Genomic DNA, 23489 nt, shown 5'->3' with positions numbered 1-23489 from the left:
CCTGCTGGGGCCGGGCAGCCGGCCACTGTCACATGCCAGGCAGTAGTGTGTCCGGCCCACCAGCTCCCCTGGGGCACGAGAGAAAGCTGATGCCCACGCTGTCCCTCGAGCCAGCTGCCGCTTCTCTGGAGGCTGCCACGGCTCCTGACCTGCTGTCCACAAATAACCCCAGGCCAGGAAAGGCAGAAGGCGCCTCGGGCTCCGTGGCCCCTGTCCAGGCCCGCGGCTCCAGGTAGGCCCAGCTGGTGGCTGCCTCCCGCCCTTTTCCCCTCCGCCCTGGGAACCTGAGACGGAGCAGCGGCCTCGGCGTCCGTCAGTCTGTCGGCCGCTGGCCCTTGAGGACAGAAGCGGAGGTCTCGGGGAAGGGACCAGGGCCTCCCTTGAGCCCTGAGGACTGGCTCCTGGGCCCAGACAAGTGCATACGCAGTAGGTTGCTTTCTTGCTCAAGAACCGGAGCGCCCGAGACCTGTCCTTCCTCTGTCCCCTGGTGGGGACAAGGAGGGACTGAGGCTGAGGGAGTGACTTGGGGTGGCCTGACACAGGGGTGGGGGTGCTTGGTTTACTAAAGGTGGCAGGTTGGTGGCTCCCTGGTTTAGAAAGGAGAGCAAGAGAGTGTGTGTGTGTGTTTGGGGGGTGGCAGGCACATGCTGGTGGCTGTAAGCGCTCCTTCAGGTGCCCAGGGCTGTCTGATTCATCCCGGTTACCTCAGCGTTGGGGCATGGGAGTGACGCAGGGGGCGGAGCCTGTCAGGCGTGAGGTGGGTGGAGGGGCTGGGTGTCCCCAGCACAGGGCCTGGCCTGCACGTTGGCCAGGGAGCTCTGCTCCCTCCAGAGAGTAGGACTCTGAGGACAGGGGCTTGGGGCCTCCCCCCTCCAGATTAGGGTCCCTGGGGACTCAACCACATGTCCCCCTTCAGACTGGGCCCCCAGGGCAGGGCTCTGCCCCCGTCACTGGCTCCACCCTGATCAGGACAAGCACAGCAGCCAGAGGCCTCGGAGCCTGGCTGGCCTGCGGGAGGGGCCGCCCGAGTCCCCCTGTTCTCTGATAAGCTCCTCTCTTGTTTTGCAGACTGCTCTGTCCACTGCACCTCCTGCATGTCCTGCTGCCCTGAGCTGTCCCGAGCTAGGTGACAGCGTGTCACGCTGCCACCATGAACGAGGTGTCTGTCATCAAAGAAGGCTGGCTCCACAAGCGCGGTAAGGGTGGTCCTGCCCGCTGGGTTGGGCGTCTCCCCCTCCCTGGTGGTCCCCCGGCAGCTGCTGCCACGGGAGGCAGAGGTGCAGGGTCCTTACCACCGCAGGAGCTGGCATCCCGAGCCCCGCCTACTTGCCCCAGGTCACTCGCTCCTTCCAGGCCCAGCTTGTGGGGTCCTTCACGTTGGTCTGGGCAGGGGAGTCGTGGATCTGCCTGGGGCTCAGGCTCCAGTCCTCCCTGGACACTGTGCATGAGCTCACGGGCCAGCCCTCGAGTTGTGCCTCTGCAGTAGTGATCTCATTCATAGCCCCACTTTATAGATGAAGAAACTGAGGCTCAGAGAGGGCAAGTCAGTTCACTGAAGTAACACAGCGAGGCGATATTTAGCATTCATTCATTCAGCAAATGCTCATTACGTGTGTGTGGGGTGCCAGGCCGTCACAGGCTCTGGGCACACCGTGGTGCCCTCATAGAGTTTATATTGCACTGGGAGGTGGGAACAAATAATAAACAAATAAGCAGACGCGATATCAGGTGGTGGTAAGTGCTGTTGTAAGAAGTAGGAACGCTGAGGGCGAAGAGACTGGAGAGAGATAGGGTGGTTGGGGAAGCTGCTTTGAGGAGGTGACAGCAAATAGAGGCCTGGAGGAGGTGAGGGAGTGAGCCCCACACACAGCTGAGTGAGGGCGACAGCAAGGACAAAGGTCAGAGTGTGCCTGGAACAGCGGCTAGTTGGCCAGAATGGCTGGAGCAGAGCGAGCGAGGGTGAGGGTGAGGAGGTGAGGTGGACAGTGATGTGGCATCCGGCTGCTGTGGCCCTGCAGACCGCGGAGGGGCCTGGGTCTTAGCTCTCCAGGCGACTGGAAGCCCAGGATGTCGTGAGCCAGGGTGTGACCTGATCCGGTTGTGCTGGTGGGCAGCTGGGCCCAGAGAGATGAAGTCACTCACAGGGCAGAGACGAAGAGACTAGGCCCTCAGACCCCAGGCCGCCTGTCCCCAGAGCCACGTGCTTAAGGACCTTGCTGCCATGAGGAGGAGGGGACCTTCCCTGAGGGAGGGAGGGAGGGTGCCGGGCCTGCGGTGGCCGCTCTCTGCGCTTTCATTAACTCAGCCCACATGGATGCGGCAGCTCCTGTCCCAGGCACTTTCTGGGCACAGGAGACCCGGCCACAAACCAGACAGGCAAAATCCCACATTCGTGTTGAGTTGACACCTAGTGGGCAGGTGGGAGGCGCCCGAGCAGGCGCGCGTGTCCGGGGTGCTCGTGCCGAGGAGAGGGACTGAGGGGGCTGGGGTGGGGGGCCGACTGAGAAGGGGCGTTTGAATAAGGTCTGAGGGTAGCATGGGGGTGAGCCTGGGAGAGGGGCGGTTGGGCCTGTTGAAGAGGGCCGGGAGGCTGATGGGCTGGCCCGCGGGGACTGCGAGAAGCGCCCCCTCCATCCTGCCCTGACCCAGCTGCAGACGGAGCAGTGACAAGGGACGGAGGGGACTCCCCAGGCCAGGCTCCCCCATCAGACTGAGCCGGGGAGACCCGTTTTCCACTCCCCATTCCAGACAGGGGTGACGTTCGGGGCACCGCGGCCTAGACCCCCACCCTGATCGGGCCCTGAGTCTGGGGCTGTCTGTGGAGCTTTCTGAACCTTGGCAGATGTCAAGGTTCTAACCCTGGCTCTGCCACTTCCTCTTGGTGTGACTGCGCAAGCTGTGTCACCTCTCTGAGCCTTGGTTTCACATCTGTAAAATGGGTTGGCCACCGAGGCCTATGGCCTTGTCAGCTCCTTGAGGCCAGAGGTTTTATCTGCCTTGTTCACTGTGGTATCCCCAGTGCCTAGAAAAGTGCCTGGCACGCAGTAGGCGCTCAAGAACTGATTGTTGAATGAATGATTGGGATTGTTTGTGTGGGTGGTGGAAGTGTCTTAGGCCATGTCAGGATCTCGGGTTCCTGAGGTTCCCCAGGCCTGTGGCTCCCTGGGCTGGAGGGCAGGGGCTGGGAGGTGGCCGGAGGACTCTTGCGGGGCTGAGGGTCTGTCTGGTCCAGGGCTGCTGATAGCCTCAGATGGACCTCAGCCCCTCCTAGGCTTCAGTGTCTCCATTCATGTTGTGGGGGCGGGGCAGACGCCCTGCTGGGATGGCCTAGGTGCGACACACTTGCCTTGGGTTCGCAGCACAGATGCACGCGCACACACGGTGCTCCTGGGCCTCCCGGTGCCCGTCACTCTGAGCAGCGGCCCGACAGAGACAGGCCAGGCCAGGTGGGCCCTGCTCACGGCTGCTGTTTTGGCACCTACTCCACCCCACTGCTGGTGGTTGAAGCAGCAGCAGCCCCAGCTCACTGTGTGCCAGGCACGGGGCTCTGCGCTAGGCAAGCTTGATTTTGCCGCGCTTCCATAGCTGCCCTGTGGGGCGGGCAGCTTACAGACCAGAAACTGAGGCTTGGTGAGAAGACTGACTTGCCCCAGGTTTCAGCGACAAGGAGACAGCACTGGGGTTTGAACCTGGGCCCTCTGACTCCTGGACCAGTGCTCTGAAGGCCTGGCCCACAGGCTGTCTCTCGCCCAGCAAGTTCTGCTCCAGGAATGGGTGAAGTGAGGAACACTGCTGGAGTCGCTCCTGCCACGTGCTGGTCACGTTTCTGACACAGCCTCAGCACGCCCTCTGCCAGCCCCGCCTGCCAGTTTAGAGGCCGACAGCATAGTGGGCAAGAGCGTGGACTCTGGACAGAGCGAACTCGGGTTCCAATCCTAGCCCTCCCAGTTAACAGCCGTGAGCCTTGGGCAAGTGATGGAGCCTCTCTGTGCCTCAGTTTCCTCATCTGTAAAATGAGATTGTTGTGAGGACGATTTTCCTTTCCTTCTATGTTTCTTTTTTTCTTGGCTTCTTGGCGATGTATAAAACACCACAGGTAAGTGCCTGGGTCGTAAAGTCACCCCCAAACCAGGGTCCAGATCAAGAGCTGGAACAAGACAGTCCCCAGAAGGCCCCCCCCCCCCCAAGCAGTAACCACTCCCCTAACTTCCAATAGCATAGGTGAGTTTTTCAAGTTTTATTTTGCTTTTTTCAATTGAGGTGAAATTTACATGACACAACACTAACCATTTTGAAGTGTTAATTCAGTGGCCTTCTGTACCTTCACGGTGTTGTAACCACTGCCTCTGTCTAGTTCCACAACGTTCTCTCCACCCTAAAAGAAAACCCTGTGTTGATTAAGCGGTCAGTCCCCATTCCTGCCGCCTCCCAGCCCCTGGCAGCCACCAGTTTGTTTTCTGTCTTTATGAGTTTACTTATTTTGGACCTTTCATATAAATAAATCCTGCGATGTGTGGCCTTTCGTGTCTGGCTTCTTTCACTTAGTGTAGTGTTTTGGGGGCTCATCCGTGTCATGGCGTGTATCAGTACTTGGTTCCTTTTTATGGCCGAACCACATTCCACTGTATGGATGCACCACATTTGGTTTTTCCACATGTCTGTTGCTGGACATATGAGTTTTTTCTGCCTTTTGGCTCTTGTGAGTAGTGCTGCCATGAACATTTGTGTACAAGAATTTGAGTACTTGTTTTCGGTTCTTTTGGGTATACACTTAGGAATGGAATCCCAGGTCATGTGTTTCACGTTTATAATCTGTATTTATATAGATTTTATAAATTGGGTCATATTTTCTATATTTATGATCTGATACATGTATATATTTTTTTAAGATTGGCGCCTGAGCTAACAACTGTTGCCAATCTTCTTTTTTTTTTCTTCTGCTTTTTCTCCCCAAATCCCCCCAGTACATAGTTGTATATTATTTAGTTGTGGGTCCCTCTGGTTGTGGCATGTGGGACGCCACCTCAACATGGCCTGATGAGTGGTGCCATGTCTGCGCCCAAGATCTGAACCAGCGAAACCCTGGGACGCCGAAGTGGAGCACACGAACTTAACCACTCGGCCATGGGGCCGACCCCCTGATCTAATACATTTTATATAATTAGATCATATATGTATTCTATATATATGTAAAATCCAGCCATATATTCCATATTGATAATCTATGATGTATTCTATATTTAACTTTTTGCGAAAATGCCAAACTTTCCCAAAGGGCTGCACCATTTTCCTTTGTCACCAGCACTGCACAAGGGTTTCAGTTTCTCCACATCCTCTCCAACCGTGTTCTTTTTCTTTTTTAAAATTACAGCCTTTCTACCTGAGCGTGAAGTGGTATCTCATGGTTTTGATTTACGTTTCCCTAGTGACTGATGGCGTTGAGCATCTTTTCATGGGCTCGTTGGCCTTTGTATATCTTTGGAGAAATGTCTATTCAGGTCCTTCGCCCACTTTTTAATTGGGCTGTTTGTCTTTTTCTTATTGAGTTGTAAGAGTTCTTTATATATTCTGGATACTAGATGCTTATCAGATACATGCTTCGTAAATATATTTGCCTGTTCTGTTGGTTATATTTTTATTTTCTTGATAATGTCCTTTGCACCAAAGTTTTAAATTTTAATGATGTCCACTCTATTTTTTTCTTTTGTTGCTTCTACTTTTGGTATCATATCTAAGAATCCATCACCAAATCCAAGGTCATGAAGATTTACCTCTATATATTCTTCTGAGAGTTTTATAGTTTTAGCTCTTGTATTTAAGTAGATCTCTTCTGAGTTAATTTTTGTGTATGGTGTGAGGTAGGGGGCTAACTCTGTTCTCTGGCATGAAGATACCCAGTTGTCCCAGCACCATTTGTTGAAGATACTAGTCTTTCCCCATTGAGTGGTCCTGGCACTCTTGGTGGAAATCAGTTGACCATTGGTGTGCGAGTTTACTTGTTGAGTCTCGGTTCTGTTCTGTTGGCCTGTGTGTCTATGCTCATACCACACTGTTTGATTACTGTAGCTTTTTGATAAAGTTTTGAAGTCGGGAAGTATGAGTCCTTTTACTTGGTTCTTCTTTTTCAATATGGTTTTGGCAGTTTGGGACCCCTTGCTGTATCAGTTTGAATTCCATGTAAGTTTGAGAATTGGCTTTTCCATTTCTGCAGAAAAGGCTGTTGGAATTTTGATATGAGATGCGTTGAATCTGTAGGTTGCTTTGGGTGTGTTGGCATCTTAAATATATCAAGTCTTCCATCCGTGAATACAGGATGTCTTTGTGTTAAGTCTTTACTTTCTTTAAGCAATGTTTTATAGTTTTTAGACTATAAATCTTTTGTCTCCTTATGCTACTGTAAACAGGATTGTTTTCTTAATTTTTTTCCTTGCTGGTGTACAGAAACAACTGATTTTTGTGTGTTGATCTTGCTGAGTTTGTTTATTAGCTCTAGTAATTATTTTGTGGATTCTTTGTGATTGTCTATAGGATCATGCTATCTGCAAATAAAAATAGTTATCCTTCTTTTTCAAGTTGAATGCCTTTTATCTCTTTATTTTTCTTTTCCTCTCCCTAGAACTTCCAGTGCAGTGTTGAAAGCAGTGGTGAAAGTGGGCGTCTTTGTCTTGTCCTGGTCTTGGGGGAGAACTTTCAGTCCTTCGTCGTCTAGTGTGATGTTAGTTGTGGGTTTTCATAGATGCCCCTTATCATGTGGAGGAAATTCCCTTCTCTTCCTAGATTGCTGAGTATTTTTATCGTGAAAGGGTGTTGGATTTTGTCAAATGCTATTTCTGCATTGATTGAGATGATCATGTGGTTTTTTTCCCTTTGTTCTATTAATGTGGTGTATCACATTGATTTTTCGTTTATTGAACCACCCTTGCATTCCTGGGATAAAACCCGTTTCATCATGGTGTATGTTCCTTTTAATATGCTGTTGAATTGGAGGGTTTGCTGGTTTTTGAACTTTATATGCATGGAGTAATTTAATATCTACATTTGGAAGAATTTAATAAGTTAAAACCTACAAGATACTTAGGACAGTGCCTGGTGCAAAGTACCACTGTAGTATTATCTAATCATCATCCTTACCATCTTCCTCTTCAATTAATGCATGTCCCCATAAGAGGAAACAGACTCAGAGAAGACAAGCCACTTCCTGGTGGCCGCCCTGCCATCCTGCCTCCCCTTGTGCTGTGTGGATTAAGGGCCTGGCACAGTCTGCACAATGGGCTGATGATAAAGAGCATTTATTGAGTGCCTGCAGTGTGCTGGGCCCTAAGCTGGATGCCTATGGTGACCATCTCTTTTTTTTTTTTTAACAGCTTGAGATATAATTCACATACCACTCAACTCAACCATGTAAAGTGTACGATTCAGGGGTTTTTCGTGTATTCAGAGTTGTGCATCCATCACCACAGTCAATGTTAGAACATTTTCACTGCCCTAAAAAGCAACCCGCTCTCCCCATTGGCCATCACCCTCCCGTCTTCCCCTAGACAACCCACCCTCCCCAGCCTTAGGCAACCACTGATCCACTTTTTTTAATAGATTTACCTGGTCTGAACATTTTATATAAATGGAGCCGTATGATTTGTGGTCTTTGTGGCAAGCTTCTTTCACTCAGCAGACGATACGGTTCACCCATGTTGTAGCACGTGTCCATACTTCGTTTCCTTTTACCACCGAATAATACTCCATTGTATGGATATGCCACGTTTTATTTATCCATTCATTAGTTGGTGGACTTTTGGGTTGTTTTCCCTTTTTACTGTTATGAATAATCTTGCTATAGACATTTACATAAAGGTTTTCGTGTGGCTATCCCTAGCAGCCCTCTGAGGAGCGAGTCCTTGTAGTGTATGTGTGTGTGTATACACACGGGGTGCTTGGGTATTCGTGGTTAGAACAAATGGAAGGGGTCAAGGGGCACTCAGAGGGCGCAGCAACAGTTACCCCCTGCCTGGCACAGTGTTGTGACATTTGATCCACCCGCACGGCTGTCCTGGCGGATCCCGGCCCATGGGATTTGGCCTTACAGGGCCACAGGGCATGTGTGTTTGGAAGCCTGGGCCTCCCCTGGGACAAGGCCACGCGCTGGCAGGGGTGACTTGCTGCTGGCCACACGCTGAGGCAGCTGCTGCCCTGGGGCACTGCCGCAGGCGCCTTCCTGCCAGGCGTGACCTCTGGGTCCCTGGGCCCAGCCCAGCCAGCCTGCGTCAGCAGGGCCGCCCTGAGGGTTTCTCTGGGAGAGGCCCTCTCCTGCCCGCCCTCCTGTCCACCCTCCCCCACCCCCCCACCAGGCTGCCCCTTGGGAAGGCGCCTGGCGCCCTGGGCTGCCTGCCCTGACCTCTCCCTGCCCCCGCCTTGGTTCAGGTGAATACATCAAGACCTGGAGGCCCCGGTACTTCCTGCTGAAGAGTGACGGCTCCTTCATTGGCTACAAGGAGCGGCCCGAGGCGCCCGACCAGACCCTGCCCCCCCTAAACAACTTCTCTGTCGCAGGTGCGTCTCCTGGCGGGCGGGCGGGTGGGCCAGAGTTTGGGTGTTCAGAGAATGGCTAGCAGGTCTTGGGAGCACATGGGGGTCCGCACAGTGGGGCTGTGGGTCTGACAGGGCCTCTTTGTCCTCAGATCTGTTTCCCACCTTTCCCTGTGCCACCTCCGTGTCAGCTGAGCCCAGGGGCTGTATGGTGGGCGATGTCGAGCGGGAAGAAGGGAGAAGCTAGGCACTTCCCCAGCCCTCTGCCCCAGGCAGCGCCCCCTCTGTGACTCTGGCTCCTGCTGGCCAGGCCCCGTGGCTCTGGCTGGTGTCAGGGGTCTCTGCTCTCTCGTACCAGCCTGCTCCCCTGTCCCTCTAACCTGGAGGCAGCCGTGGCCGCCTCTTCAACCGATGGCAGGGCTCACCTCATGTCCTCCGTCCCCTCTGTGTATCCGAAGTGGTGCCTTCCAGCTGGACTCTGGCCACTGAAAGTTTGGCAGGCCCAGAGCCCTTGCCTGGCCGTGTAGAACCATGGTCCTGCCCCCTGCTTCCTTCCTTCCCTGCTGACCTGATCGGTCACCATGTCCTCGTTGTCCCACTTCCTAAGAACATTTCAGACAAGGCCATCTTTACTGTCACTTCTTGGCCCAGACCACTGTCCTCTCCTGCCCAGCTCCCTGCTCCTCCTCTTTCCCAGTCTCACCCCTCGAGAGTGCCCCCACTCACTCTCTCTGGAGTCCAGCCTCAGTCCCCTCTCTGTCCTGCTGAAAGCCTTGTCTTGGTGGCTTTCCCCGTGTACTAGTGACCATGGCATGGCTGTTCCCAGCCTCGTTTGTCACCTGAACTGCCAGCCTGTCCGGAGCAGCTTCCTGCACTTTTCTTCCTGGGTGTCTGTCCTCTAGGTCCCTCACACCCACCGTGTCTCAAATGGGCCTTTGCGTTTCCCTCCGCTCCTCCCTTCTACTCCCTGTCTCCATCTCGAGAGGGCCCTGCTGCCCCCGGTCCTCATGTTGGGGACCTCTCCCCACCTCCCCTGTGGCCTGTCTAGCTGCCCTCTCCTCCCCTGCCCACGGCCCCAATCTGGTGCAGCCCCGGCCTCCTCCCTGGGCTCCCAGCCTCTGTTCTGTCCTGCCCTCTGCATGGCAGCCCGAGGAATCTGTCTAAATCTGTTCGTGTCCCTTCCCTGTTTAAAGCCTTCTGCAGCTCCCGGTTGCCCTCAGGGCGAAGTCCAGGTTCCTCGCCCCCTGAGCCCTGGGGCTGGCCCCTGCCCGCCTCTCCACCCGTCTCCCCTCTCGCCTCCTCACGCCTGGAGCAGGACGTCCTGTGCCCTCCTGCACCTCTGGGCCTCTGTCCATGATGCCCCCTTCAGTCTGACTGCATTCCCTGTTCCTTCAGGTCTCAGTGCAGAGACGCCCCTGCCTCTGGGAAGCCCTGAGCCCCGGGCTGGCTTGGCAGCCTCCTAGGCTTCCTCGCATCACAGCCCTGACCACTGAGTCCTCATAGCTTAGTGGTCTGTCCCCCTTGCGCGCGCACACACCCACACACACACAGGACCTTGAGCCCTGTGGGGCAAGTCCAGGGCTGTTTTGGTCACTAAAGTGTCTCAGCATCATCTGGCATGGGGCTGGCGCTCAGGAGGCGGCTCGCGGGCTGCAGGCTGGCACGGTTGTCCCCTCACCGTCCTGGCTGTGTCCTCTCTCTGCCTGCAGAGTGCCAGCTGATGAAGACCGAGAGACCACGGCCCAACACCTTTGTCATACGCTGCCTGCAGTGGACCACGGTCATCGAGAGGACCTTCCACGTAGACTCTCCGGACGAGAGGCGAGTCTGGGCCTCCGTGCGGCCGCCCTCGGAGAGTGGCCAGGCCCAGTGAGGAGAGGGACGCAGATGGACAGACTCCTGGGGGCCCTACTTGGGAGTTTTCCATTTCAGCCCTTCTGTGGGGTGGGGGAGTGTCTCCCTAGCTGGAGCTGGGAAGCAGGGGTTCTCAGTCTGCAGACCCCCGCTGTGCCGTCAGACTGCAGGCTGCCTTGGACGCACAGTGAGGGGGAGCTTGTTAACAGTACAGAGCTCTGGGCCCCTGATTGTCTGGAGATCTGTGCAAGGGCCCCGGAGCTACATTTTCATTGAGCGTCTCCATTGACTTTGAGGCAGGAGGTCCAGAGATGCAATTTTAAAAAGATCGATTTAATAATCAGATCACATAGATTCTCCTAGCTCAAAAATCAGACAGTATAAGGAGGCGTCTAGTGGAAGCTTCCCTCTCACTTCTGCTCGCCTCCCCCCCCCGCCTGCCCCCGAGGTCACCACTGTCTCCTGCGTCCGATAGAGCTGCTTCCGGGCGGACAGGCTGCTCAGGTGGAGACTTTTGCCTTACAGCCCTTGTTTTCTCCTTTTACACAAGAGGTAGCATTGTCCACGGGCTGTTCTGAACTTTTCTACTTCTCGTATCCTGGGGAATCTTTCTGCTTCAATATAGAGAGAGCTGCTGCTGCTTTTTTCTTTTCAACCAGCTGGACGTGTATGTCCCCATATTTAGCAGTTCTTTGTTCATGATGAGGGAGGGCGTTTCCCGCCTTTGGCTCGTTACGAGCCATGCCACAGTGGAGTACCTCGTGTATGTCTCCTTTGCCACATGTGCAGGTAAATGTGTAAGGTGAATTCTCAGATGTAGGATTGCTGGGTTACAGGGAATGTGTATTTGAAAATTTGAGAACTGTTTCTGTTGGGCCCTGAGAGTGTCCACATAGCCACGTGTTTTCAAACATTTGGATTTTTACCAGTCTGATCAGTGGGAAATGGTACTTTATTTTAGCTGGCACCTCATGGTTTCAGCTGGTGTTTTCTCTCCGTTGGTGAGTTTGAGTGTCTTTTCATATATTCAAGGGCTGTGCGAGTTTCCTTCTCCGAACAGTCTGTTCTTATCCTTTGCCTGTTTTTCTCTTGGATAGTCTGTTTCTTATTTATTTCTGAAAGCTCTTTATATATTAGGGAGCTTAGTCCTTTGGGATGAGTGGCAAATGTCCTTTCCTCACTTTAGCCCTTTAGGTGTCTCTTTGAGAAATACTCCTCTCACTTGTCTGTGGGGTGAGGATTCAGCTGACCCTCTGGAGAACCCTAAAACAGTGCCAAGAGAATTTTCTGCCCTGGTAGAAATGTTCTATACCTGCAGTGCCCGGAAGGGTAGCCATTGGTCACATGTGCCTGTTGAGCATTTGAACTGTGGTTAGTTCAACTGAGGAATGGAGTTCTTTTATTTAATTTAAATTTAAATAGCCACCTATGGCTAGTGGCTCCCTTGTTAAAGGGTGGGTTTCTAGAGTGAACACAAAACAATATCACAAGACTTCTTACCACAATCTGTACTGTAATTATCGTTGCATACCTTTGCAAGGGTAAAAATATACTCGCCCCACCAAGGGGAACAGAATTACCCTCTCAGGCCAGCCGAGGTGTTAATTAAAGCCTGGGGACCAAACCGTGGACGGCCAGTAAAAGCACATTGAAACCAGTCAGTGCCCAGGACCCGGGTGTTGGGCTGAGTTTTGAAGAACGGGTAGGAGCTGGCCATGGAGATAGGAAGGAGAAAGTGACTCCAGGAAAAGGGACCAGCATCACAAAGGCCTGGAGGTGAGGCAGCGTGACATTCCAGGGCCCAGAGGATCAAGGGCCAGGGGCCTGGAAAGGGGAAGTGCAGACCTTGGAGCTGGCAGCTCAGCCAGGGCCTGGCCTCCAGATGGAGATCCCCACAGGGCTTGGCAGGCGGTGAATCAATTGGGGTTTGTCACAGGGTTGCTAGAAGATTCAGGGGGATGATAAACAGGAAGCCCTTGGTTCAGCAGTACCTGGCACGCAGTGTGCAAGCCTGGAAAAGGAGCCGTGGGGAGCCGGCAAAGCAGACGGTTAGTAAGCAACACGCCGCTCTGGTTTCCATTTTAGTAAGATTACCATGCCCTTCAGTCGGGGGCAGAATCCCTTTCCTGAGCCTGTGGGGGCTGGAGGGCCCCGCCTCCCTCCATTGCTTGCACCTGCCGCTGCCACTGCTGGGAGAGCTGCTGGGACTGCTCTCAGAGCAGACCCCGGGTTCCTGACCTCAGCCCCGGGGAGGTGTGAGCCAGAGCCCACCAAGAGGGAGGCAGCTCTGCCCACGGCTGTTGTCACTGCCCTGCCGCATGTAGGCCTGAGCTTGGGGAGAGCGGGGGGGCCGGGGGGGTAGTGGAGGGCCAGCAGGGCCACTCTGGGGACTGGCTGATGCTTAGCTGCTGTGGCGGCCCGCTCACTGGGCTTCCTGTCGCCTCTCTGCCTTCCCCAGTCAGCTCTCCCCGGGGCAGCTGGAGGGATGGCCCGCCCGCTGCCCACTTGTTTCGGCCAAACGTTTAGTGTAATGAATGGATGTCCAGGTACCCCGTGCCTCGGTTCAGCAGCTCAGCCTCTGCCACGTCTGCCTCATCTGGCTGTGTTTTCTGCTGAGTCTTGAACTTCTCTTCATACTTGGTGACTCTTTCCTCCTCAGTGCTCCAGGCGTCTCCTCAGAATAAGGGCTTTCTCCCGTAGAATCATAGTGCCAGGATCACAGCGGAGATGATTATTTATGACCTATGTTAGTAACGTCCTCTCCGTATCATGCCGTACTGGAATTTCCCCAGTTGTCCACAAAATGTTGTTTTGCAAACCAGAATTCAGTGAAGGTACACGTTGTCACTTGGGCCCATTTTAATCTAGTTCAGCCCTTTGTCTTTCTCCCCCCACCACACTGACTTTGTTTTGACCAGCCAGGCTGGTTGTCCTGTAGAAGGTCCTACACTGGACGTGCCTCATTATTGCCTTTTGGGACCGTTTACTTGTTCCTCTGTGCCTGTATTTCCTGTGAACCGGAAATTAGGTCCGGAGCAGGCCTGGCAAACCAGGGCCTGCCTCTTGTTTTTGCAGATAAAGTTTTATTGGAATGTGACCATGCCTGTTCGCTTACAAATGGCCTGTGGCTGCTTTTGCCTCACTGTGACTGAGGTGAGGAGTTGTCACAGAGACCGCATGGCCTGCAAAGCCTGAAATAGTTGCAATTTAGCTCTTTATAGAAGTCTGCAGACCCCTGGGCTTGGCAGGTGTACTCAATAGTGCTTCACGTTGCTATGATCTTTTTAATGTAAATCTAATCTCGTAATTTCTCTGCTTCGAACTCTGAGTGGCCTCCAGTCCCTCTTGGAGTGAACTTCTGAGTCTGTGCCATATTCTGCAAAGTCCTACATGATCTGGCCTCCTCTCCAGAGTCATTGCCTACTGCCATTTCCCTCACTTTAGCCACACTCCTTGCTGGTCTCCTTGCTGTTCTGTAGACCTGCCAAGCACACTTCTGATCTCAGGACCTTTGCACTTGCTATTCCCTTTGCTTAGAACCTTCTTACCCCAGATATCATTGTGGTTCTCTCCTTAACTTCCTGAGGTCTCTGCCCAAGTGCTACCTTCTCAGAGTGTCCTGCCGTGCCCCTCTTGTCTCTGTTACCCTTACTGTGCTTTGTCTTCATAGCACCTATCTACTGCATGTGACATTTTCTGTTTATTTGTGCAGGGAACATAAATAGGTGTTCAGTAAATGTTTGTCGAATGAATAAAAGAATGATTAAAACATTCTCTTTTGAGCCAGACCCTGTTCTAAGGTTTTTATGTATGTTAACTCATTTGATCCTCACAACATTTCTAGGAGGTAGTGAAACAGGGCTCATGGTGGTGAGACAGCATGGGGAGTTATAGTGTAAAAGAAAGAAGATCTGAAGGGCCTAGGTTTTCCCCATCAGGCGGGGCTGGGCCTGGATCAGCCAGCAGACCCCGTGAGGGTGTCTGTGAACAGCGGGGGACCCCCGATACTCTCTAGCTGTAAACACCCCTCTGGGTTGGAGGACGGCCCTGGCTAGGGAGCAAGGCCCCATCTGCCCTCAGACCAGCAGTCAGCTGTTAGTCCTGAGGCCGCGAGGAGGACGGGCCTATGCCCTGAGGACAGCTCTGCCACCTCCGCTGCACCAGGCCCGGGCTCCGGAGTCGGCCTGGTCGCTGTGCCCTTGCTCAGTGGGGCAGAGTTCCCTGGCTGTCCGGAGGAAGAGGAGGGGGGACGTGTGAAGGCGTGCCCCCTGGATCGCGCTCGCCGGCGCCTGCGCTTCTCTGTCTCGTCTGCCACGGCATCTCTGGCCCAGAGCTCTGCCGCGGTCTCCTCATGCTTCCTCTCGCTGCCCCGAGCCGTACCCCACAGCAGCTGCTGCCTTAGAACAGGAATCAGCCCTCGCGTAAACCTTTAGCGACTTCCCGTGAGGTTAAGGATTAGGGTGTAAGTCCCTAACTTAGTGGCCCAAGGAGCCCTGTGTGGTCTGGGCCTCGCCTCCTTCCTACCCTCATCTCCGTTCCCCTCTGTCGGGTCCAGCCACTGGTGCCTGCTGGGCCTTCCGCAGGACGCTGGCTCCCTTCTGCTCAGGCCTTCGCCACGCTGTCCGCTCCGCCTGGATTCCTTTCCCTCCGCTTCGTGTGATTCTCAGCCATGTGCTGAGGGCCTGGTCTCTGTGCCGGTGATGGTCCACTGCCAGGGGCATCTTTCAGGTCCTGGCTTACGAGCCGCTCGCTCAGAGAGGCCTTCCCTGAGCGCTGTCTGAGAAGGAGCTTCCCTCTGGTCCCTGCCTGGGGACCCTCGAACCTTTGTCTCCTCCGTTAGCCCGGGAGCTCTCACGGAGCTCGTTCCCTGCTGCGCCCTCAGCGCAGGATGAGGCCTGGCGCTCACAGGGCCCCAGGAAGCACTGCCGGCTGGGGGAGTTCTCCCAGCAGCCCTCTGAGGCACTCCCTCTGTGCCAGGCGCTGCCCCAAGTGCTGTATCTCTAGTGTTTCGTTTCACCCTTACACGCCCCTCTAGTCCCGGCTCGCTGTGTCAGCCAACTGAGGCAAAGCGGAGTCAGATGGCCTGCCCCCTGTGGCCTCCTGGAGGGGCCGAGCTAGGACTCGCGCCAGGCCAGCTGGTGCTCTCTCTCTGTGCTCTCACCGCTGTGTGTGCCCAGGGCACGTGGGAGGAGGACAGAGGCTGGAGAAGCGAGGCTGCTCAGGGTCCCCTGGCCCGTTCCCGGCGGAGCTGGGCTCCAGGCCCTGCCCTGGGCTGCCGGCTCCTGGACCCGTGCTGTGCTCTGCCTGGTGCTGCCTCCCCCGCCCCGGAGCCCAGTGAGGGATGGGAAGGCTCCTGCAGGTTCCCCTGAGAGGAGAAGTGCTTTGCAGTGGTAGAGATGCCAGGGTCCCTGGGCCTTTGCTTGGTGGCTGTGCAGCTGGGCAGACGTCAGCCTCTGTGCCTCCGTCTCCTGGTTTGCAGAGGTCGGTGAAGAACAGCGCCTGCTTCACAGAGGTGTGGGGAGGACTCCAGGAGGCCGCTCCCGTCTGGCCCATGCGCTCCGCGAGCAGAGGGCCTTTGGGTTCCTGTTTAGTGGGGGGCCCTCTCGAAGGGGGTCCAGGTCAGAACTCCTGAGGGGCAGCACTCCTTCACTCTGCTCCTTGTCCCCGTGGCGTGGTGTCCCTTATTCCCTGAGCCTTCCTGTGAGAGCGCCCTGCTTGGCCCTCCTGGGCCTTGTAAGCTGTGGCTTTCACCAGAGAACGGCGGCGTGGGGCCAGGAGCGGGGCAGGCCTGGATGCTAGCCTCGGCTCTGCCACCTCCTGGCTGTGCAGCCTCCACAGGCGACGCCACCTTTGAGTGCCTCACTTTCCGCATCAGAAACACGCTCCCTACCCGTCTCCTGCTCTAGAGAAGAACGGACCAAGGTGGTGTCTGAGGAGCCGTTATTTTTCTCATCGTGTCTCTTGGGGGGAAGGAGGTGGGTTCCCCTGGGGGCTCTCCTTTGAGGGGTGGCAGGCATGGGAGCCCCGGCTCCAGGTGGGCACTCCCCTCTGCCCCAGACACCATGTCGCAAACGCTTGCGGAGTAGCCTGGACGGAGGCCCTTGCTTTGCCTCTGGGATTCCAGTGCTGCAGCCTTGCAACCTCGGTCCAGTTGGAACTGAATCAGGGGCTTGTCAGGCGTGGGAGAGCCCCAGTGACCCCCAGCCAACCCCCGGCATCCCTGTGGGTTCTGCAGCTCCCTGTGGGGCTGGGCACCTCGGCCAGGGTGATGGGACACGTCTGGGCCCCACCCAGTGTGTTTAGCACCTTCCTGGAGTTGCGCATCCTCTGTGCACGGGGTCTGCGCACAGCAGCCCCCCAGCAGCTCAGCACATCCCCTGTCTACCGTGGAGCAGGCTGGCCACGAAGGGGAGCTTGCCCAGGTGCCAGAGTTGCCGTTTGAGCCCAGCTGGAGTGGCCCTGGAGCCCATGGCCCTGATCGCCACTCTGCGGCCCCGAGAGCCCCTCCAGAGCAGCCCCTCGGAGCTGCCGTGGGTGCTCGTGGGGTGCACTCAACATCCCTCATTCACGCAGCTACTGCTCATGGACTGTGGCCTCCGCCCTCCCAGGCAGAGAGGAGAGCACCCTGTGCATCTTAGTCTGCTGCTCGCTGACTCACGTGACAGCCCCTCAGGAGCTCTCTAGGAGATAGGTTCCTATCTTTTCTTCTTTAATATATTCACCACGTCTTAGGAGATTGGCAATTTTTCTTCAATCCCTGGACTTACACCCAAAGTGAGCATTTTGAAGTTTCTAAGAGGTCAGTTAGGATCTGACAAGCATATCCTGCGATGTGCCTCCCCCCATTTTTGGAAGAACAGGAATATTCATGTAGGAATAGGGATTTATACTGTGATTTCTTCCAAACAGGGCGCGGGTTAAGGCAAGTTGAGAAATGCCAGCCTGAGCGTTGGTCAGGGACGGAAGAGGCCACTGCTGCCCTGCCTGGGTGTGCACCAGGTCTCAGTGCGAGCCCTGCCTGGGTGTGCACCAAGCCTCAGTGTGTGCTCTGCCTGGGTATGCACTGGGTCTCACTGTGTGCCCTGCCTGGGTGTGCACTGAGCCTCAGTGTGAGCCCTTCCTGGGTGTGTACTGGGTCTCAGTATATGCTCTGTCTGGATGTGCACCGGGTCTCAGTATGCCCTGCCTGGGTGTGCACCGAGCCTCAGTGTATGCTCTGTCTGGGTGTGCACCAGGTCTCAGTGTGTGCCCTGCCTGGGTATGCACGGAACCTCATTGTGCGCCCTGCCTGGGTGTGCCCCAGACCTGTATACTGTCTGGGTGTGCACTGAACCTCAGTGTGCGCCCTGCCTGGGTGTGCCCCAGGCCTATATACTGTCTGGGTATGCACTGAGCCTTGGTGTGCACCAGGCCCGGGAGCTGCCGTGCTCACTCACTCCCCAGATACCCCCCTGGTACCTGCCCAGGCGTATGAGCAGACGGCATCCCTGCCCTTGTGGGGTGGACGCACATGGCTTTTAGGCCCCAGACTTGCCTAGGCTTGGGGAGGGCCAGCGTGCCGCCACTCGATGTTCGTGCTCACGATACTCACCCGTCTGTCTAGGAAGCACAGTCTTGTGTGAGCGAGGCCACTTGGAGAGGCAGAGCTTCCGGTGAGAAGGGCACTCCTGGGCTTGGTTGCAGCAAGCTTCAGCCAGTGGGGAGCTAGGCAGGAACCGCCCTGCCCCTTGGGCCCGGAAGGTCCCAGGCCCTCCGCGATTCTAGTTGCCAGGCTTGGAGCAGTCACTGTGCTTTTCTGGAATTTTGTTTGCTAATCCATGCCTCAGTTTCCCCATCTGTAATGCAAGAGGAGGGGTGAGTGCTCTGTACATGTGTGTTATTAGAGGACAGTGTAATGGGACTCGTCTTCACTCCTGACTCCCAGTTCTCCCTGGAGGCAGCCAGAGCCCGTGTCAAGCGTGCGCTTCCAGAGGTGTTTGTGCTGACGTGAGCGCATGTCTGTGTGTAAATTCCTTTTGCTTCTGACTCCAACAGTGTGATACTCTGCGCCGTTCCACCCCTTCCTTTTTCCGCTTCAGATGTCTCAGGTCATTCCACGACCACATACAGACCTGCCTCGTTCGTTCTCTCTGCCTCGGAACGGCTCCTTGCACACATGCTTCAGATGTCTGTCCATCTCACGACCCCATCAGCTCAGTGCCGTTGCCAGGCTTCAGCGGGTCTAAGACAGCTTGGCCTGAGGTCACACCATTGTTTTATGTCATGTCGAGAGAGCAATACCCAGTTAAGTGAAGGCAGGCTGCCAACTGTGGGGTGCATGCGGACTCCAGCCATGTCAACACATGGGAGAATGGGCTCGGTCTAGGACTGGTGGACTCCCAAATCAGTGCTCCTTGGTACATGAGGAAGTGGAGACTCAGAGGAGGGCACAACAGCAGGGTGGCCCAGGCTCAGCTTTGGGATCCCAGCCTTGTGTGACCTTGGGCAGGGGCCTCAGTGCCCCCTGGGGCCAGGGGACGAGTCCAGAAGATGTGTGGCTGGCCATACTCACCGGCCTCGTTGCACTTGCTGTGATTTGGGAGGTGATTTGGGAGGTACTCTGAGTTTTCTCATTCCTAGCGGACGTTTTGTTTTTCCCACCGTTCGTGTGGCTGTTGTGTAGACGTAAGCCATGTCCATGGCGGGGTTCAACATATCTTGGGTTGAGCCACCTAAAATCGTGTAGTGGGTGAAAAATGGGGGAAAGGACAGTTAGTATCATTCAGCCTCATATTTTTTTCTTTGTGGTCTCTGGTCATTTTTATTTCTTTCTTCTAGATACATTTTCCTTCTCTACAGATAGAACAGTTTGCAAGTATCAAAAGAAAATTCTTTCCCAGCAAGTTCCACGTCATGAGTGACACAATTAGTTTATTGTTCTTAAACTCGGCTCCCTTCGGCTGGGACCTGCTTCTCTGTCCCCCTGCCACCTTCTCTTCCACGTCTCTGCCCCCCAGGACCCTCTGTCCCTGACGCAGCCTCCGGGCAGACAGCCCCGGCCTTGTAAGAGCCTCAGCTTTTTGGCTAATGGGTGCTGCCGTTTACTCTCGGTTTTCTCTTACGAACCACTGGTGGCTCGTACACTTGAGCTCGTCCTTAGTTACAGAGGAACTCGGAGGAGCGCAGTCTCTCGCTCCTTCAAGGCTCAGGGTGGTGGTCCATTTCCAAGTGGCTTGAAGAGAGGTGGTCTCCCCTCTGATCATTAATCGTTGCCTGACTTCAACATGGTGCTTCAAGTGGCACTCAGGCCAGGCCACTCCTGGGACCGAGGTGGTCTCTGTCCTTATCCCAGTTTTGCTCACTCCCGCCCACTGCAGCCAGGGGTCTGTAAAGTCTCCGTCCGGTCCCGTCCACTCTCCCCAGCTGAGACGGAGGTCGCCAGAATGCCCAAAGGTGTTTGCTTAGTTGCCTGTTGGAGGGCGTGGGGCTCAGCCCTTCCCACCCCGAGGCCCAGGCTCCCCGGGGCTCACGGCTCCTGTGACGTGTCCCCACACAGGGAAGAGTGGATGCGGGCCATCCAGATGGTCGCCAACAGCCTGAAGCAGCGGGGCCCCGGGGAGGACCCCATGGACTACAAGTGTGGCTCCCCCAGCGACTCTTCGGCGGCCGAGGAGATGGAGGTGGCGGTTAGCAAGGCGCGGGCCAAGGTGGTAAGTGCTGGGGGCGGGCGGCCGAGGGTGGGGGCTGCCAGTCTGTGAGGAGCCTGCTTCCCCGGCGCTGGCCCTGCTGCCCTTCGTTTCCATACAGAGTGTGCAGGGGCCACCAGGACACTTTCTGACTGCCCTGGAGGGTGGGCGATTGTGGTGTAGATGCCTCAGGGCTGCCCTGTGCCCAGGGGCTGAGGGCAGCGTCACCCTGAGAGGTCGTGAAGGCCTGTCTCCCCACCTCAGAGTCCTCCCAGGGCCCCGTGCCTGGGAGCACCCAGTGGTGGGAGCGCCTTGGTCCGAAGGCCACTGCAGAGCAAGCAGTGGCTGCACAGCCTCCCTTCCTGCTCACGCCTGAGCATCTTGGCAATAGGCTCTCCGAGTTTTCTTTCTTTGTTAAAATTTCCTCCCGTGGGCCAGGTGCCAGGCACTGACTGCCCTGCTCTCCCCATGCCCGGCAGACCATGAACGACTTCGACTATCTCAAACTCCTGGGCAAGGGCACCTTTGGCAAAGTCATCCTGGTGCGGGAGAAGGCCACTGGCCGCTACTACGCCATGAAGATTCTGCGGAAGGAGGTGATCATCGCCAAGGTGGGTGCTCCCAGGGCTGCCGTTGGCTGGCCTCTGTGGGGGCACAGTCTGGAGCCAGACTGCAGTGGGGAGCACGCATGGGGCCAGGATACTCACCGTGCCTTCTGCTGCTGAACTGTTCTTTCCCGCACCCAGACCCGTCCCCTGGGCTCCGTCCCATAAGTCCCCAGTCAGAGAGGGGGAGCCCGAGACCCAGGGAGAGAGGGCCTGCCTGCCCCTGTCCCCGAGCCTGCGGATGCATGTGCAGAGTGTCTGCCTGGGCCCCACCCAGCAGGGCTGTCAGGGCCTGAAAGGCGGTCCCTCGCGACGATAAAGGGCCTGTGGGGAGGCGCCAGGGTGGGGGCTTGGCTCGGGGTGTCTCATTCGGAGGCTGGGCCAGGAGTGGAATTCTATTCCTTCTTTCCTTGCTTAAAGAGTTTGAAATGGAAAATTCCTAAAGTACACAAAATTTTCAAAAGACAAATAAATATAACGGGCTCCCTTGTAGGCATCATCCAGCTTCAACAATTTGGCCAATCTTGTTTTTATTAGCTGTGCCCTCCCTTCTTTTTGTTCTGGAATATTTTGAGGCATGCTGTAGACATCATATGCTCTTGCCTGTACATCCTTAGATGTGTATCTTTAGCAGATGATGATTTTAAAGACTATAATCACAGTACTATGATCGTATCCAACAAAGGGAACAATTCCCGATGTCGTTGGTCCAAGGCAGGGTTTCTCAGCCTCAGCACTGCTGACATTTTGGCCTGGGTCATTCTCTGCGGTGAGGCCACCCTGTGAACCATAGAGAGGTATCTGCGTCCCTGGCCTCCACCCACTGAAGCCGCTAGCACTCTCCCTGCTCCCCCCTGTTGTGACAATCAGAAATGTCTGTAGACGTTTTCACCAGACGTCCCTTGGGGACAGATGCACCCTGGGGGGTGCCGGAGTCTGGGTCCTGCAGGTGGGTCGGGATTTTTAACAGCTCTCCAGGTGACTGCTGTGAATTCAAATACCAGACTCGAGTCTGCGTTAGAGCTGCCAGGAGGGCCCGTGAAACCCGGGCTGCGCTGCCCCCAAGTTTCCGGTTCCATGGGTCTGGGGAGGGGCCCCAGAATCTGCACTTCTCCACATTCCCAGGTGATGCCGAGGCTGCCAGTGTGGGGCCCACACACTGAGAGCCGCTGCTCCACAGCCTGAGTCCTGGTTAGATCCAGTTCCTTCTTTCGGCAGGAACATTTATAGGTGGCGATGCCCATGGCGTCACCTCAGGGGTCTCATGATGTCTGTTGGTTCCCCCTTGGGGGTGTTAAAACGGGCCTGTGGGGTCAGGAGGTGACAGCTTGCTCCCTCCATCGTGAAGTCTCCAGGGACTTCTCACCTTGTGGTTTTGAGAGCAGCCACTGACGGTCCTTGTCAGGGTCCTTTGTGTCGTCAGGGCTTGCGAATGATGACGCCCCCCTGCTGTTCTCTGGATATTGGCTAGGCGTGGAGTTGTGCCTCACCGGGACCTTGCTCCCCTGTCCCTCAGGTTGGGTGGGGGCAGGCATGGTGTTGCCCCCCAGCCCCTCACCTGGCCTCTGTCTGCAGGATGAAGTCGCCCACACGGTCACCGAGAGCCGAGTCCTCCAGAACACCAGGCACCCGTTCCTCACCGTGAGTGGCACTACCCTCAGGCCCAGCCGGGCCTGCCTGTGTGCCGTGGTGGGGGCTCCAGGCCGGCCCTTTCGATGGAGTTCAGGGAAAGAGCCCAGCCCTGCCACTACGAAGCAGAGACTTCTGGTGGGCCAGGCGGTGTTGGGCTCCCCAGATGGCCTGAGCCAAGACCCTAGAGGTGGCAGCTTCTCCATAGGCGGTGCCTTCTTGTCAGCACTTCTGCTGACCGATGGGGTCACATTGCAAGATGGCCCCAGGAGAGCATGGCTGCTGCCTTTATGAGTTTGAGGCACTTAGCCCGGCTGGTCAAAGTGGGAACATTATTTTGTTTTTGTTTTTGTTTTAAAATGTGATCCTAAAAGCAGATGTCTCGTTGTGCTGCCTGTCAGCGCAGGCTGAGCAGACAGCTCTTTGGGCTGCAGTCTCCACCATGGCCAGCAGCCATCAGTTAAATGGACCATGTCAAGGGTGGCTTATGGGTCACTTCTTTAGCTCCATTGCTGTCCAGCTGTCCTATTAAGCCACATTTGTCCAGATGAAATCTTACGAGGTACTTGGTGTAGAAGACAGAGAGCGGTGTCCTGAGCAGAGGGCTCACCCAAGGGTCCTCTGACATGTTCTCTGTAGGGCTCCTCAGAGCAGTCTGGAAACTACTGTTAGTTGGCAGATCGTTTCTCCATCCTGTCTTTGGGGTCAGCTCCCAAGCCACTGCCGACTCCCAGCCAGCACCCCTCATGTGTGTATAAGTTGCACACATTTGACTGTGAAATAGGAGGAGGAAGAGAGGTGTCAGACGGCCCTGGATGCTCAGGGCATAGTCTCTTCCCGGCCGTGCCTTGGCTGGAGGCAGAGGACAGGATCGTCGAGCACGGGCCCCTTTCCCTGCCGCCCGAGCCTTGAGGCCACTCACACAGCCCACACGGTGGAGCCGGGATCCGAGCCCTGGCTGGCTGATTCCCACGGCCCGGGCCCAGCAGGGGGTGTGTGTGCAGGGTCCCACCTCCTACCCGGGCCGCCTGCCTTCCACAGGCCCTGAAGTATGCCTTCCAGACCCACGACCGCCTGTGCTTCGTGATGGAGTACGCCAACGGTGGTGAGGTGAGCTGCGCTGCCCCCGCCCGGCTGTCTGGCCGGCTCCTTCTGAGTGTGGGGGAGGCGAGAGGAACCGTGGGTGAGACAGCAGGGGCAGAGGGAGACGTACTGG

The 23489-nt window shown here is 55.8% G+C and overlaps 1 protein-coding gene across 8 annotated transcripts in view; it reads left to right on the top strand.

Moving 5' to 3' along the window:
- The window catches only part of AKT2 (AKT serine/threonine kinase 2), a 47776-nt gene that overhangs the window by 17484 nt on the left and 6803 nt on the right, over positions 1 to 23489 (top strand). For 4 of the 8 annotated variants that reach the window (XM_023649744.2, XM_070224426.1, XM_005596246.4 and 1 more), the window contains 7 exons: positions 1069 to 1196; positions 8416 to 8544; positions 10230 to 10341; positions 19910 to 20063; positions 20519 to 20650; positions 22220 to 22285; positions 23315 to 23383. In XM_023649744.2, the coding sequence (XP_023505512.1) occupies positions 1151 to 1196; positions 8416 to 8544; positions 10230 to 10341; positions 19910 to 20063; positions 20519 to 20650; positions 22220 to 22285; positions 23315 to 23383 (708 nt within the window). In that variant the 5' untranslated portion in view covers positions 1069 to 1150. Of the gene's footprint in view, positions 1 to 16; positions 427 to 1068; positions 1197 to 8415; positions 8545 to 10229; positions 10342 to 19909; positions 20064 to 20518; positions 20651 to 22219; positions 22286 to 23314; positions 23384 to 23489 lie in introns of those variants that run through there. The other 4 variants (XM_070224424.1, XM_070224423.1, XM_005596247.4 and 1 more) reach the window with 4 other exon arrangements.

The sequence above is a fragment of the Equus caballus genome, chromosome 10, assembly GCF_041296265.1.
Source record: "Equus caballus isolate H_3958 breed thoroughbred chromosome 10, TB-T2T, whole genome shotgun sequence".
NCBI classification, from domain to species: domain Eukaryota; kingdom Metazoa; phylum Chordata; class Mammalia; order Perissodactyla; family Equidae; genus Equus; species Equus caballus.
This window is presented reverse-complemented; position numbering and strand designations above follow the sequence as displayed.